Raw genomic sequence first — 17,110 nt, forward strand, 5'->3', positions numbered from 1 at the left:
TGTTTACAAGGAGTCAAAGCAAGTGTGGCATTTGAATTTGTGACTGCCCCCGACGGGATGTTCGAATCCCCCCCCCCGCCCTCTCTTTTTCTTCACCGGCTCTGCATAACGTGATTATGACGGTACTTAGGATGTGGGGGCTCAGTCCCGAGAGTCTTGTTCTGTGATGGGTGACCCCCCCCCCCCAACCTCGAGCCACACAGGGTGGACACAACTATGGGGGTTAAGGTGTTTACCGGTAGCATCAACAGGATGGAGCTGCCTTCTATACAAAGCCCCCCCTGCCCACCCCCCCAAGAGACGGGCCAGATAACAGGTTTATCATCATGCTTTGATTGTAATGTCCTGTGTTTCCTCCTGTACCCCCCCCCACTCCTTCCTTCGGGGCACCCACACCCCCACCCCACCGCCTCCATGTGCCAATTAAGCGGCATCGAAACAATGCTGTGCTGCTTTGGTGTGGGGGCTCCACGCTGCAGCACTGTGGGTGTTCTCCTGTAACGTGATCTCTGCACCCATCCAAGTCATGCTCACCGCAACCGTTTGATATTCTTCCGACTTCCAAAGCCATATTGGATAAGACTTGACTTTCAGCAGTTTTTCGGGGTGCATATGCAGTTTTTTTGTGGAGGGATCTTCTTCTCCTTTATGTAATGTTTTCTAATTGAAGGCAGAGTTGTGTAAATCATGACAAATTCCATGCTTGACCTTGCTTCTTTAAAACAAAAAAACAAGGCCTGTGCAACATTAGAACAATCAGACATGTTGCGTGTCTTTTTCCAAATGAAGACATCTGTGAGCCACAAGAGAAAGCTGACAGACCACTGACATGTATCAGCACTTTGGATCAGTGGCAATGAAGTGATATATCACACTTTGAACAAATAAGTCACAGCATGTTATCCTCTTTATCTCTGGCTGCCATGACAGCTGCAGACAGAAACGCTGCAAAAAGAGCCAAAATACTTTCTTTGACTTTTATGGGCCAGATAAAAATATTAACTCTTGTGAAATGTTTCGTGGACGCCGGTCGAGGACTGGATTTACATCGACGTGGTTTGAGTGGTACGGCGATTTGATTTGATTCCATGTATTGTTTACTTCTATTGTTGTGGCATGTGTGCATGCTATTCGGTAAATATTAATACAGCGATATCAGATTTTTACAATTGTTCCGTGTTTATCGTGGTTCCGGACCTGACTGACCACGATAACAGCTAACTGATTAATCTAGGATTTATTTATTTTAAAAAGGTTTCATAATCGACATATGCTGGAGCCTATCCCAGCTGTCTTCAGGCGAGAGGCGGGGTACACCCTGGACTGGTGGCCAGCCAATCACAGGGCACATATAGACAAACAACCATTCAAACTCACATTCATACCTATGGACAATTTGGAGTCGCTAATTAACCTAGCATGTTTTTGGAATGTGGGAGGAAACCCGGAGTAGCATCGTTGTGGCATCGTTGTTTAGACATTTTGTCTAAAAATGCACTTCCCCCTCTGTTTTCTTTTTTTCTTCTTTTCTATCCCCTCCTGCTCCGGTCTGACCACTCCAAATTTACAAAACATCATTCATTTATTCATTTTCTACCGCTTTTCCTTACAAGGGTCGTGCGGGGTGCTGGAGCCTATTCCAGCTGTCTTCAGGCGAGAGGCAGGGTACACCCTGGACTGGTGGCCAGCCAATCACAGGGCACATATAGACAAACAACCATTCACACTCACATTCATACCTATGGACAATTTGGAGTCGCTAATTAACCTAGCATGTTTTTGGAATGTGGGAGGAAAACCGGAGTACCCGGAGAAACCCCATGCATGCACGGAGCGAACACGCAAACTCGACACAGAGATGGCTGAGGGTGGAATTGAACTCGGGTCTCCTAGCTGTGAGGCCTGTACAGTAACCACTCAACCGCCGTGCAGCATAAAATTATAACATATTAAAATTATACGCCCATATGTGTTGGACTTTAAGACGATATTTACCTGACCCCCCCCTGTGAGCGTTATAGTTAGTATAGCGCTATACAAATAAAATGTATTATTATTATTATTATTATTTTTCCATTCCCGCTCTGGACACCCCTGATGTAAACCCTCCAAACAACATGCATTTGACCGTATTCCTTTCCTGGGCTAAAAGGTCAAAGGCACAATGAGATGCTTCATTTTTTCCCCAACATTCTGCAGAGTTTTGCGAGTGTGCTGATGCCAACAAAGCTGGCGCCGCGGAGAACTCGAGTGGAGGGAAGCGAGGAATGCGGCAGCAGCAGGTGTTTGCAGCAAATGAAAAGATAATACCTCGAAAGATTCATTCCGCCTGACTGGGAAGCATGTCGACAGATGCCGTATTTTAGTGCTCCATAAACGGGACGCCAATTGTAACGAAGCAATCCGCGGGGTTATTAGCAAGGGAGCAAATAGTTCCGTCCATTGCAACACTGTTTATCTTCGGAATGGCGGTTACCTTTTGGTTTATTTTAGTGATACGGGTCGCTTCACCTCCACATTCTGCATGTGCAGCCAGCATCTCGACGTGAGGCTTTTTTCGGACAATAAAACATTCTGACTTTCTCCTGGCCTCTCGTCTGACACGTCCGTCCTCTCCCAAGTTCCTCCTCTTTCTGTTTGAATCCAGCCAGCCACTATCTATTCGTTGTTTTGGGGGGGTTTTCTCAGAAGCTTTCACGACGCTTAATATTCCGATTGATTAGAAACCCTGCGCCGTATAGTGTGGGTCTCTTCTGGTGCATTCCTTTTGCGGCGAGTCATCGATGTTTGATTCCACATGTGGCCCGTGTCACTGTCTGTTTCTGACAACATCCAAACAGAACTGAAAGTTGCAGTAAACCACTACATGATGTGTAATCTCTGGTTTGTCACACAGGCTACACCGGTCCAATACATGTGCTCTTTTTCCCTCTCTATTTTTATTTTTATTTTTATTTTTATTTTTATTTTTATTTTTATTTTTATTTTTTTTAATGTTAAATACACTGTGTTTTCTGGCATACAGAGTTTCCAAACCGTAGAATATAAAAAAAAATTGCATCATCATAATCATAAAACCTTCTCCCCATGCATGCGTGGGTTTTCTCCGGGTACTCCGGTTTCCTCCCACATTCCAAAAAAAAAAAAACATGCTAGGTTAATTAGCGACTCCAAATTGTCCATAGAATTGTCCAGAGAACATGCAAACTCCACACAGAGATGACCGAGAGTGGAATTGAACCCGGGTCTCCTATCTGTGAGGTCTGCGCGCTAACCACAAGACCGCCGTGCAGCTAAGAAAATAATAATTATAGATAATTTAAATAAGTGTACACAATTTTATTCATTCATTCATTTTCTACCGCTTTTCCTCACTAGGGTCGCGGGGGTGCAGGAGCCTATCCCAGCTGTCTTCGGGGCGAGAGGCGGGGTACACCCTGGACTGGTGGCCAGCCAATCACAGGGCACATATAGACAAACAACCATTCACACTCACATTCATACCTATGGACAATTTGGAGTCGCTAATTAACCTAGCATGTTTTTGGAATGTGGGAGGAAACCGGAGTACCCGGAGAAAACCCACGCATAAACGGGGAGAACATGCAAACTCCACACAGAGATGACCGAGGGTGGAATTGAACCTAGCTGTGAGGTCTGCACGCTAACCACCAGACCTCCGTGCACTCTGGTCGCCAGCCAATCATAGGGAATTTGGAGTCGCCAATTAACCTAGCATGTTTTTGGAATGTGGGAGAAAACATGCAAACTCAATACACAGAGATGACCGAGGGTGGGATTGAACTCGGGTGTTTTAGCTGTGAGGTCTGCACGCTAACCACCAGACCTCCGTGCACCCTGGTCGCCAGCCAATCATAGGAAATTTGTAGTCGCCAATTAACCTAGATTGTTTTCGGAATTTAGGAGAAAACATGCAAACTCAATACACAGAGATGACCGAGGATGGAATTGAACTCCGGTCTCCTAGCTGTGAGGCCTGCATGCTAACCACTCCTCCACCGTGCAGCCTGCAAAGCAATCAAAAATCTTAAAAAGGCTTACTGAGCTAAAGTCTCACAAGCAAAATGGCCGTTCAGCATTTAACTTTTATTCGAATTTGTCCTGAAACGTTCAATTGTGTAGGATTTTTCACCTGCGTGTGTACGACGGTCACTTAACTCTCTTTTTGTACGTCTTAGCTGAAAGAGGCAATAATAAAAGAAGCACAGAAAGCCATCAAGCACTTTTTTTTTTTCTAACCATTCTTCACACCTAAAGCCTGGCATTCTGTTCATTCTTTTGTCAAGAAGAAATAGTGAGCGGAGCGCAACATAAAGAAGGGCCGAGCTGTCTGGCTTCGCCTAGGGAACCAAATGCTATTGCTGATTATTACAGCTAACTATGACGGGAGGACCACCAGGGTAGCGACACGCCACGGTGCGGCCTCCACTGGGTGAGACAAAGGTTTACATATTACACAAGAAATTTCCATGTTTTCTAAACATGTTGCCGAGACGGCAACTTTTCCTTATTTAGCTTTTTTACTCTAATCCAGCCAGCACTGAATTTTGCAAGCATTTTGTGTAAACCAGGAAGTAAACCACTACATGATGTGTAATCTCTGGTTTGTCACACAGGTTTTTTTTTTTTGGTTTTTTTCCCTGAATTTTTTATTTTTATTTTTATTTTTATTTTTATTTTTTATTTTTATTTTTATTTTTATTTTTATTTTTATTTTTATTTTTATTTTTATTTTTATTTTTATTTTTATTTTTATTTTTATTTTTATTTTTATTTATTTTTTTAGGTTAAATACACTGTGTTTTCCGGCATACAGAGTTTCCAAACCCTAGAATATAAAAAAAATTGCATCATCATAATCATAAAACCTAATTTTAATACAATATGCCGTAATTTTAGACTGCACGGTGGACGAGTGGTTAGTGCACAGGTGACCCGAGTTCAATTCCACCCTCGGCCATCTCCGTGTATGTGTGGGTTTTCTCCGGGTATTCCGGTTTCCTCCCACATTCCAAAAACATGCTAGGTTAATTAGCGACTCCAAATTGTCCATAGGTATGAATGTGAGTGTGAATGGTTGTTTGTCTATATGTGCCCTGTGATTGGCTGGCCACCAGTCCAGGGTGTACTCCGCCTCTTGCCCGAAGACAGCTGGGATAGGCTCCAGCAACCCCCGCGACCCTTGTGAGGAAAAGCGGTAGAAAATGAATGAATGACGTTTTGTTATTTGCAAATTTGGAGTGGTCAGACCGGAGCAGGAGGGGATAGAAAAGAAGAAAAAAGAAAACGGAGGGGGGAGTGCATCATGTGCCCTGTGATTGGCTGGCCACCAGTCCAGGGTGTACCCCGCCTATCGCCAGAAGACAGCTGGGATAGGCTCCAGCACCCCCTGCGACCTTCTTGAGGATAAGCGGTAGAAAATGGATGGATGAATGTTATAATTTTAGGCTGCACGGCGGACGAGTGGTTAGCGCGAAGGCCTCACAGCTAGGAAACCCGAGTTCAATCCCACCCTCGGCCATCTCTGTGTGTAGTTTGCATGTTCTCCCCGTGCATGCGTGGGTTTTATATGTTCAGTGCCAATGATATTTGTGAATATTCATGAATCCGATTATATGTTCAGTGCCAATCCCAATGAACATATAATCGGATATAGAATATTCCTTTCCCCGATCCGATTGAGGTATCTTGTACCCGCTCAAATTTGTCCGTTCACGCTCTTCGATTGGATGGCAAACAGTCCAAGGTGTACCCCATCTCTCACCCAAAGACAACTGGGATAGGCTCCAGCATAACCCCCCCACATTGGGTTTTGAGTTGTTTTTTTTTAAGGTGGGAAGGTCGGGGCAATCACGGCAATCAACCCAACCAGCACTAAATTTTGCAAGCGTTTTGTTTAAACCAGGAAGGCGCAAGGACGGTAGAGAAGGGGTGGGGGTTGGTTGGAGGTGTGGGGGGGGGGGCAAAAAGCACTTTTTGTGCTCTCTATGAACTGTGTGTGAGCTAATAAATTCTTTGAGCCACTCAGCGCGGCATTCACGGATATCCCCCAAAGATTACACACACAAATCACCGCACAATGGAGGCCACCTTGAGGGCCCGGGCGTCGCAGGGGACCCCGACCCTGAGGACAAGCGCACATAACCAAACTGCAGGGAGAGGAGGCGTAGGAGGTGGCGGGGGGTTTTTTTTGGGGGGGGGGAGGGGGTGTGGGCTGTGCAACTCCACTCGGAGTCAAATGCTTTCTAATGGTTGGTAATGGTATATTCAAGGAGGTTGGTGAAGGTGTGAAGTGAAACAGGCCAGATTTGAAAAGGAAGAATGAGAGAATGCTCGGGGTGTCAAAGGCGATGTGATGGATAAATAAAAAGAGGGATTAGGGAGGGGGGGGGGTGTTGCACATGCACATGCACATGCACATGCACGGCCTTGGCCGTGATGAAGATGGTCGACGGGATGGGGAGAGCTTGCGGAGGGGGATGATTCCCAACCCACACGACCGAGCAGAGGCTGAGGCGGGACATAATTAACTCCTGGATCTTTTGTGCTTCCCGTCTGACTGCAGGGAGGAGATGAAAGGGGCCTGCTAAGCCTGGCATTCCATCCCAATTATAAGAAGAATGGCAAGCTCTACGTCTCCTACACCACCAACCAAGAGCGCTGGGCCATCGGGCCGCACGACCACATTCTCCGTGTGGTGGAGTACACCGTGTCCAGGTAAATGGGAGACGTGTGAGCGCTAGCTTAGTGTTGATACCGGTCGCTCGCCGGACTGACTAGACCGCACGAGGACGCTAATTATCTGCATTTTTATGAAAAATACATTCTATAAAGTTTCAAATTCAAATTTTGTTCAGTTTTATATACTATTAATGTTCCCACTTGACCGTCACTGTGGTTTGTCTAACAATACTGCAAAGGAGTATGAGCGCTACAATGACAAGACAAATTATGTTATGCAAAAAACAATTTGTAATATCACCAGAGTAAAATAATAATTTTCAGTTTATGAAATTTAAAAATATATATTTTAATGATTTTTTAAACTAACAATTTTATGAGAATAAAGTTTGAATATTAAGACAAAAAACATTATTGTACAAAAACAGTCATAATATAACAGTATAAAATATGTACATATATAGCTATGATATTATATATATATAAAGTAAAATAATAATTTTCAGTTTAATGAAATTTAAAAATATATATTTTAATTATTTTTAACTAACAATTTTATGAGAATAAAGTTTGAACATTAAGACAAAAAACACTTTTGTACAAGAACAGTCATTATATAACAGTATAAAATATGTACATATATAGCTATGATTTTATGTATATATATAAAAAGTAAATCATAATTTTCAGTTTAATGAAATTTAAAAATATATATGTTAATGATTTTTTAAGTAACAATTTTAGGAGAGTAAAGTTTGAATATTAAGACAAATTATCTAAGAACAGTCATAATTTATCAGTATAAAATATGTAAATATATAGCTATGACTATATATATATTTATTTATTAAAAGTAAAATATTTATTAATTAATTAATAATGAAATAAATTAAGAAGATAATTTTCAGTTTAATAATTTTTTTAATATATTTTAATGATAATATTTTTTAACTAACAATTTTATGAGAATAAAGTTTGAATATTAAGACAAAAAACAGTCATAATATAACAGTATAAAATATGTACATATGTAACTATGATTATTTATATTTATATATATATATTTAATATATATATATTTTAAAATAGAAATAATTTATTCATATGTTGGAATATTTTTTTTTCAATTATTTTATGTTCCATCAGGGGGCTTTGTGAATCCTATCAAATTTTTGATATTTTTGATAGTGCTATCTGTTTTTAATATATATTTTTTAAATCTATTTTCCAATGTTTAGTTAAAACCCTAATGGTGCATTAAGTGTCAATGGAAACTTTGTTGTTGAAAAGTTGGAGTAGAGGCTAGTAACGCTTATATAATTTGTAAACCCAAAGCGAAAAGCGAGCTATTCCAAACTCCTGGACTGATTTCCATACGATTATATAATTGGATATAAAAATCCCAACACCACAGATTTGACACCGTTTCCCAAAAGAGGTGTTAAGTAGCGTCACGGTGGATGGAGAAAGTGGGTCACACATTTCCACAGACTCACTATGCCTATGTGTGTCGTTATTGCTGCTCCGTATGTCATGTGACATTCATGCATCGCTTGCCGTGGTGTAGATTCGCCACAATCTGGACATGATGGCACTTGAATCACTCACGCCTCTTTTGTATTGCTTGTCCCTTTCAGGAAGAACCCGAACCAAGTGGACACCAGGACCATTCGGGTGCTGATGGAAGTGGCGGAGCTGCACCGGAAGCATCTCGGCGGGCAGCTTCTGTTCAGCCCCGAGGGTCTCCTGTACATCGCTTTGGGTGACGGCATGATAACCCTGGATGATATGGAGGAGATGGACGGACTCAGGTGAGGTGGAGGTGATGAAACGATGGTGAAATGAGTTTTTCCCAATGTCATGTTTTCTTGAGTTGGGCGGCACGGTGGTCGAGTGGTTAGCGCGCAGACCTCACAGTACCCGGTACAGTACTTGATTTTTTAAGTAACAATTTCATGAGAATAAAGTTTTGAATATTAAGACAAAAAACATTATTATACAAGAATAGTCATAACAGTATAAAATATGTACATATATAGCTATGATTCATTTTATATATATATATATAGTAAAATCATAATTTTCAGTTTAATGAAATTTTTAAGAATATATTTTAATGATTTTTTAAACAATTTTATGAGAATAAAGTTTGAGTATTAAGACAAAAAACATTATCCATTAAACATTAAGAAAAGAAAAGTCACAATCTAACAGAATAAAATATGTACATATGTAGCTATGATTATTTACATATATATAAAAAGTAAAATCATAATTTTCTGTTTAATTAAATTTTGAAGAATATATTTTAATGATTTTTTAACAATTTTATGAGAATAAAGTTTGAATATTAAGACAAAAAACATTATTATACAAGAAAAGTCATAATATAACAGAATAAAATATGTACATATGTAGCTATGATTATTTATATATATATATTAAAAGTAAAATCATAATTTTCAGTTTAATGAAATATAGAAGAATATATTTTAATGATTTTTTAAACAATTTTATGAGAATAAAGTTTGAATATTAAGACAAAAAACATTATCTAAGAAAAGTAATAATATAACAGAATAAAATATGTACATATGTAGCTATGATTATTTATATATTAAAAGTAAAATCATAATTTTCAGTTTATTGAAATAAAAAATATATATTTAAATGATTTTTTTAACCAACAATTTTAGAATAAAGTTTGAATATTAAGACAAAAAAATTAATAAAAATAATAAATAAAAATAATAAAATAAAAATAATAAAATAATAAAAATAATATAAAAGTATAAAATATGTACGTGTATATATAGCTATGATTATATATTTTTATATTTTTAGCTAGGAGACCAGGGCATGTGTGGGTTTTCTCCGGGTACTCCGGTTTCCTCCCAGATTCCAAAAACATGCTAGGTTAATTAGCGACTCCAAATTGTCCATAGGTATGAATGTGAGTGTGAATGGTTGTTTGTCTATATGTGCCCTGTGATTGGCTGGCCACCAGTCCGGGGTGTACCCAGACAGCTGGGATAGGCTCCAGCAAAAGCGGTATAAAATGAATGAATGTTTTCCTGATGTGTGTCGGCAGTGATTTCACGGGCTCCATGCTGCGGGTGGATGTGGACACGGACATTTGTACAGCCCCCTATTCCATACCGCGGGATAACCCCTACTTCAACAGCACCAACCAGCCGCCGGAGATTTTTGCTCACGGTTTACACGACCCAGGCAGGTTGGTTAAAAGTCACACTTCAACATGTGTGTACACTTTTTCTTGCTGTTGTTGTAGTTCTTCTGTGATCATTCATGAACCCTTCTGCGTTCTTCAGGTGCACGGTGGATCGTCTTCAGACCGAGAACGGGAGTCTCCTCATGCTCTGTACGGACGCCAGCGACAAAAACTCCACAACTCCAAGAATATTGGAGATTTCCAAAGGGAAAGATTACGGTGAGTCAGGCCGCACGACTACATTCCCCGTGTGGTTGAGTACACCATGTCGAGGTAAATGGGAGACGTGTGAGCGCTAGCTTACTGTTGATACCAGTTGATCCCGCACAACCTCGATTGCATCACCAGGAAGCTAATTATCGGCTTTTTAATGAAGAATACATTATTATAATAACGAATTATTATAATAAGAATACTGCAAAGGAGTATGAGATCTACAATGACAAGACAAATTATGATGTTATGCAAAAAACTATTTGTAATATCACCAGAGTAAAATAATAATTTTCAGTTTAATGACATTTTTTTAAATATTTTAAGGATTTTTTAAAGTAACAATTTTATGAGAATAAAGTTTGAATATTAAGACAAAAAACATTATTATTATACAAGAACAGTCATAATATAACAGAATAAAGTATGTACATATGTAGCTATGATTATTTATATATATATATATATTAAAAGTAAAATCATAATTTTCAGTTTAATGAAATTTATTTCATTATAATAAAGAATTATCATAATGTTTTTTGTCTTAATATTCAAACTTTATTCTCATAAAATTGTTACTTAAATAATCATTAAAGTATATATTTTTATACTTAAATACTATTAACTTTAATAATGTTTTTTGTCTTAAAATTCAAACTTTATTGCCATAAAATTGTTACATAAAAAATCATTACAGTATATATCTTTATACTTTAATGATTTTTTAAGTAACAATTGTATTATATTATATTGTTATATTATGACTGTTCTTATATAATGTTTTTGTCTTAATATTCAAACTTTATTCCCATAAAGTTGTTACTTAAAAAAATCATCAAAGTATATATTTTTACACTTTAATATATATGTACTTTAATGATTTTTAAAAAATAATTCAAGTATATGTTTTAAGTAACAATTTTATGAGAATAAAGTTAGAATATTAAGACAAAAAACATTATTATACAAGAACAGTCATAATATAACAGTATAAAATATGTACATATATAGTTATGATTATTTATTTATATATATACACATATGTATGTATTAAAAGTAAAATCATAATTTTCAGTTTATTGAAATTTTAAAAAATATATTTAAGTAAAATAATAAAACTGTAGTAAAATCATAATTTTCAGTTTATTGAAATTTTAAAAAAAATATTTAAGTAAAATAATAAACTGTAGTAAAATCATAATTTTCAGTTTATTGAAATTAAAAAATATATATTCAAGTAAAATAATAATACTATAGTAAAATCATAATTTTCAGTTGATTGAAGTTGTAAAAAACAGCACGAGCACAGTGTTTTTCCTGACAAAAACTCCACAAGAATATTGGAGAATTCCAAAGGGAAAGATTACGGTGAGTTGTACAAGCACCACCTTGTGACTTATTTTGTACCTGTCAGTCAAAAAAAAAGTGTAGACCCGCCTTCTCGTTCAACTTGCATGGATACTTGTCTCCAAACGTATGGTTCATAGTATATATTCTTCATGTCAATACTGTCTGACAAAGAGTACTTGCAACACACAAACGTACACGTCTTGATATTCACGTATGAACGCAGCGCTGTGTGGGAACAGGTTGAGAAATACTCCGGGACGCCTGCCCAAGTTATGAAGGTTCAAATATGAGACCCCCCCCCACCTCTTGGAATCCCGATATGCCAAAGGCACGTAAGATTTGGAGCTTGTCAACACTAATAACCGCAGGGGTGATGGCTGAGCATTGTTGAAAACCGCTCACGATGAGGAAATGGATGCCGACGTCTCGGACTGCTTTTTATCACACTTTTCTTCGCAAACAAATGACTTGTGTGCGTCTTAATAATGATGACTTTGGCAACTGGAGTGTATACTTTGCCCCCCCCCCCTTGTTCTGTGACATTAGCCAATTATAAAAAAAAAAAAAACTCAAGTGATTGCCGCAGGGAAATCAGCCCGCCACCCTCCATTCATATTTCCCTTTGCCAAAGACAACTGCAATCCAAAAATAAAGTCCTATTACATCAGTATCAAACTTGTGAACCGATGCAGCGTCCTGCCAAGGTTCGTGTCGTACGGCCCTGAGATGTTGGAGAGAATGTCCACACCCAAAATCTAATGGTTTCTTCCACCGTCCCTATGACAAACCTAGTACTGTATTAGTATTGTAATACTTGACATCTTTTTGTATGGATGACATTGTCCGCTAACAACGTTTATTAGCTTCAAATGTTCCTTTTTGGGCGGTCGAGTGGTTAGCACGCAGACCTCGCAGCTAGGAGACCATGGTTCAATTCCACCCTCGGCACATCTCTGTGTGGAGTTTGCATGTTCTCGCCGTGCATGCGTGGGTTTTCTACGGGTACTCCGGTTTCCTCCCACATTCCCAAAAAAAAACATGCTAGGTTAATTAGCGACTCCAAATTGTCCATAGGTATGAATGTGAGTGTGAATGGTTGTTTGTCTATATGTGCCCTGTGATTGGCTGGCCACCAGTCCAGGGTGTACCCCGCCTCTCGCCCCAAGACAGCTAGGATAGGCTCCAGCACCCCCCACAACCCTTGTGAGGAAAAAGCGGTAGAAAATGCATGAATGAATGTTCCTTTTGGGGTGGGTCAATGTATCGGTATCGGTATCGGTATCAGTATCAGTATTGCCATGTACATGATACAGTATCAGTACACTAGTATTCACTAGCGATACCGTTGACGTCCAACAGATCGAAGTTAGAAATTCATAATTATAATTAAATGTGGTTACCGCGCAGGCCTCACAGCTAGGAAACCCGAGTTCGATTCCACCCTCAGCCATCTCTGTGTGGAGTTTTCATGTCCTCCCCGTGCATGCGTGGGTTTTCTCCCACGACTTTAGCTCAGTAAGCCTTTTCAAGATTTTTGATTGCTTTGCGGGCTGCACAGTGGATGAGTGGTTAGCGCGCAGGCCTCACAGCCAGGAGACCCAAGTTCAATTCCACCCTCGGTCATCTCTGTGTATTGAGTTTGCATGTTTTCTCCCACATTCCAAAAACATGCTAGGTTAATTGGCGACTCCAAATTGTCCATAGGTATGAATGTGAGTGTGAATGGTTGTTTGTCTATATGTGCCCTGTGATTGGCTGGCCACCAGTCCAGGTTGTACCAAGACAGCTGGGATAGGCTCCAGCACCCACTGCGACCCTCGTGAGGATAAGCAGTACAAAATGAATGAATGAATAAGTAAATGAGGCACTATTGTTCTACATCGGGCTGCATGGCGTCGAGTGGTTAGCGCGCAGACCTCACAGCTAGGAAACCCGAGTTCGATTCCACCCTCGGCAATCTCTGTGTGGAGTTTGCATGTTCTCCCCGTGCATGCGTGGGTTTTCTCCGGGTACTCCGGTTTCCTCCCACATTCCAAAAACATGCTAGGTTAATTAGCGACTCCAAATTGTCCATAGGTATGAATGTGAGTGTGAATGGTTGTTTGTCTATATGTGCCCTGTGATTGGCTGGCCACCAGTCCGGGGTGTACCCAGACAGCTGGGATAGGCTCCAGCACCCCCGCGACTGATAAGCGGTACAAAATGAATGGGGCTGCACGGCGGTCGAGTGGTTAGCGCACAGACCTCACAGCTAGGAGACCCGAGTTCGATTCCACCCTGGGCCATCTCTGTGTGGAGTTTGCATGTTCTCCCCGTGCATGCGTGGGTTTTCTCCGGGTACTCCGGTTTCCTGATGATGAGCAGAGAACATGGGAAGACTCCAGTAACGTAACTTTAATCCAAAATGTCATCTTCTTTACCTTGTGCAGAGAACGAACCTTCCGTCTACGACCTGCAGTCGATTGGAGGAGCTCCACCAGTGGGGGGCTTCATCTACAGGGGCTGCCAGTCAAGGAGATTGTATGGCAGCTACGTGTTCGGAGATAAGCTCGGGTAAGTCAACCTGTACAAACCTTTGTTGATGACGAAGTGATTTCCACATTAGCTGCGCTATTCCGACATTTAGCGAGATGAGCACAGCTGGTCTCTCTTTCTTTCTCGTTCTCACCCGATTCAGTCGGTCCCTTGCGTCATGTCGTGCCAGGGTCAATACAAAGTTCCAACCGCATGGGGGGGGGGACGGGTTTTGTGTTACTTTCACCACAGCGGCACAGCCAGTTCGGTGTAAATGGAGATCGGACATCCTGCCCTGCGCTGTTCACACTTTTCTTTGGTTTGTAATTCATCCTCGTTTGCTGATGTCAAACAGTAAACGCTGGAGTAAGCAAAGGAAGTAAATAAAAGGAACAAAACGATATGCGGTTAGCTTATTAGCAGCACCAGTTTGGGATCTGACACATCAGACATTATGTGACACTAACCAAAAAATGGCCGATACTAGTTTCCTAATCAACTGCAGAGGGTACCAGGCATAAATGCAAACATCGTCAACTTCAGCTTTACAGATACCACGTCTTTGTGACACATAGTGTATCAGTAACAGTAGTGTATCATTAACCATGTTTACATGGACCCAAATATTCCAATTCCATTCGGGTTATTTGCTCAAACGAAAAGAATGTAACCTTTGTATACACCTCATTCCCAAAGAAAAGTGCCAATCCCAATGAATATATAATGGGATTCCCAGGGTTGGAATATTCCTTTCCCCAATCCGATTGAGGTATCTTGTACCCGCTCAATCGGAAAGTTGTCAGACTGCGTTCTTTTTCTTCTTCTGTTGTTTATTGGCGGTTGGCAAGCAGCTTTGGTGTGCATTAGCGCCATCTGTGGAACAGAATCTAAACCAGGGGTCTCAAACACTGATGTGGCCCACAGGACCACTAGTTTGAGGCCCCCGCCTTGATATGAAAGTTTAATGTTAGTGCGACCCGCGCAAGTTTGATACGGCTGCTGTATGGTATCATGTACCCAGAAAAAAATTATTACGTTTGATTAATGTTCATGTTAAAGGTTAAATAACTGTTAATAGTTATCCTCCCTATCCGTGTGGAAGTGGTAAGTTTTTGGCTATTTAAGTTTAAAGGAAATAACTTGAAGGCTACCGTTTAGGTCGCTAGCTCTCTAGTTTGCGAGTTAGCATGTGTCTCAAGACCCTGCAGTTGCGCAATATGTTGTAAATAAAAAGAGTATAAATGTGACTATAGTCGTGTTTTGTCATGTCTACAGGGCTCTAATAATGCTTTGTTCATTTGAATCGGAAAAAAATAATTTGTCTACCCACCAACTATATGTGGTTTGTTAAGTTTTTATTATTTGCCATTTTATTATTATTATTATTATATTTATTTATTTATTACTGATTGATCGATTTTCTTTATTCTGGATTTGTTTATTTTTCATCGTATTTTGTGTAGAAAAATAAAAAGCAAGATATTTGAGAACAGTTTTACTGGGCATGCCCCATTGACTATTCTGGTTGATTATAGCGCCGCATGTAGACACGCCATTGGAATATTCCTTTCCATGTATACCATTGCTTTCGGAAAGGTCATTCGGAAAGAGAAAAAGTCCTCATGTAAACGTGGCTAGTGATACCGAATGTGATACGGTGCGTTATTATCGCATTTCATTTGTTTATTCAAGTCAATTAATTACACACCCCGCAATTTAACAGAGGCACGGCGTCTATTAGAGTAGAGGCTACTATTTGAGTGAATACACAATTCCATGCACACTCAACAGTGGCTCTGATTTTTTTATGTGTTTGTCTCAGGAACCTGCGGATTCTCCAGAAGTCGTCAATAACGCCATCGGCATCGAGTGACCAGTGGCAGGAGAAACCACTCTGCCTGGGAACAGCCGGCTCCTGCGGTTCCACGCTTGTCGGACACATCCTGGGATTCGGCGAAGACGAGTTGGGTTAGTATCGTGATGAAAGGTGTCCACGTAGAGTTGGGTATCATTGACAAACGGCAAATCATTGTGTTCGGAATTTGGCATTTTCCCTCACCATGACTGTGATTGGTGGATAACGAGGACGCGTGTTGTTGTTGCTGTTCCACAATGAAACCAAGCACTGCTGTTTTGCGTCTTAAAGGGATAGTTCAGATTTTTTTGGTCCGATGATTTTTTTTGGTCCCATTTCGGATTTCCATGACAATTTGGCTCACCAAAACAATATGCGTTCAAAAGAGTAATACATTTGCATCATAAAAAAAACCTCCGTTCTTGCGTATCTCGCATCTTTTTCCACTGTGGAACACACATGTGAGTGAGGTAGCCAAGGCGCTCCAGAACTGGACTCGGGGGACCGCTCATGGTAATGCTAATGGTAATGCTAATGGTTTAATTTCATTTGAACATGCATCAGATTACAATTGAATGCATCACATAATCAGTTCCCAGTTCCACATGTCCAAAAGGAGTAGGAAGAAGCAAAGCTTATTAAATCCTACCCCTACATTTGTTCACTTCCTGCTTTCCATAATACAGTTTAAGTTTTTTTTTTTTTAACTTTATTTCATACATTTTTTTTCACCCCCCCCCCCCCCCCCCCCACATGTCCAAAAGGAGTCGGAAGAAGCAAAGCTTATTAAATCCTACCCCTCCATCATCTGGTACTTTTACAATCAGTAACTGTTACATTTGTTCACTTCCTGCTTTCCATAATACAGTTTGTTTTTTTTTTTGTTTTTTTTTTTTTATAATGTACCTCATACCGAAATACGAGGTGATATGACCATAGAATGACATCATGGGTACCATAGTAACTGTCAATAAATCCAAACTATCCCTTTAAGGTAGGCAATAAAGTTGAAAAATTACAGTATCACTTTCAAGCCCTTTTTAGAGGTGGCTGAGTCTGCTGTTATTTAGCACTGAAACTTTGTTTTTTGTGTCCGGTTCCTACTGTTTAAGTCGGCGCCATTACGATAGCAAGTTTTTGTACGCATCCCTATCTATATGAACAATGTAGCCACTTGTTGCTTATATTGTTTTGACTTGAGGTCAACAGGATATTAAATATGTACTTCCTATTGGATTCGGTAT

The 17,110-nt window shown here is 39.9% G+C and overlaps 1 protein-coding gene and 1 long non-coding RNA gene across 4 annotated transcripts in view; one reads left to right on the forward strand and one right to left on the reverse strand.

Moving 5' to 3' along the window:
• The window catches only part of hhip (hedgehog interacting protein), a 46,023-nt gene that overhangs the window by 16,252 nt on the left and 12,661 nt on the right, over window positions 1–17,110 (forward strand). For both annotated transcript variants that reach the window (XM_058065310.2, XM_058065331.2), the window contains exons 5-10: window positions 6,587–6,738; window positions 8,340–8,513; window positions 9,794–9,937; window positions 10,035–10,153; window positions 13,927–14,050; window positions 15,834–15,979. In XM_058065310.2, coding sequence (XP_057921293.2) covers window positions 6,587–6,738; window positions 8,340–8,513; window positions 9,794–9,937; window positions 10,035–10,153; window positions 13,927–14,050; window positions 15,834–15,979 — 859 coding nt within the window. The remainder of the gene's footprint in view (window positions 1–6,586; window positions 6,739–8,339; window positions 8,514–9,793; window positions 9,938–10,034; window positions 10,154–13,926; window positions 14,051–15,833; window positions 15,980–17,110) is intronic.
• The window catches only part of LOC131122958 (uncharacterized), a 51,589-nt gene that overhangs the window by 9,079 nt on the left and 25,400 nt on the right, over window positions 1–17,110 (reverse strand). The gene's annotated exons all lie outside the window — the stretch shown is intronic.

The sequence above is a fragment of the Doryrhamphus excisus genome, linkage group LG9 (assembly GCF_037039965.1).
Source record: "Doryrhamphus excisus strain RoL-2023G ecotype Guam linkage group LG9, RoL_Dexc_Guam_v1.1, whole genome shotgun sequence".
Taxonomy (NCBI): domain Eukaryota; kingdom Metazoa; phylum Chordata; class Actinopteri; order Syngnathiformes; family Syngnathidae; genus Doryrhamphus; species Doryrhamphus excisus.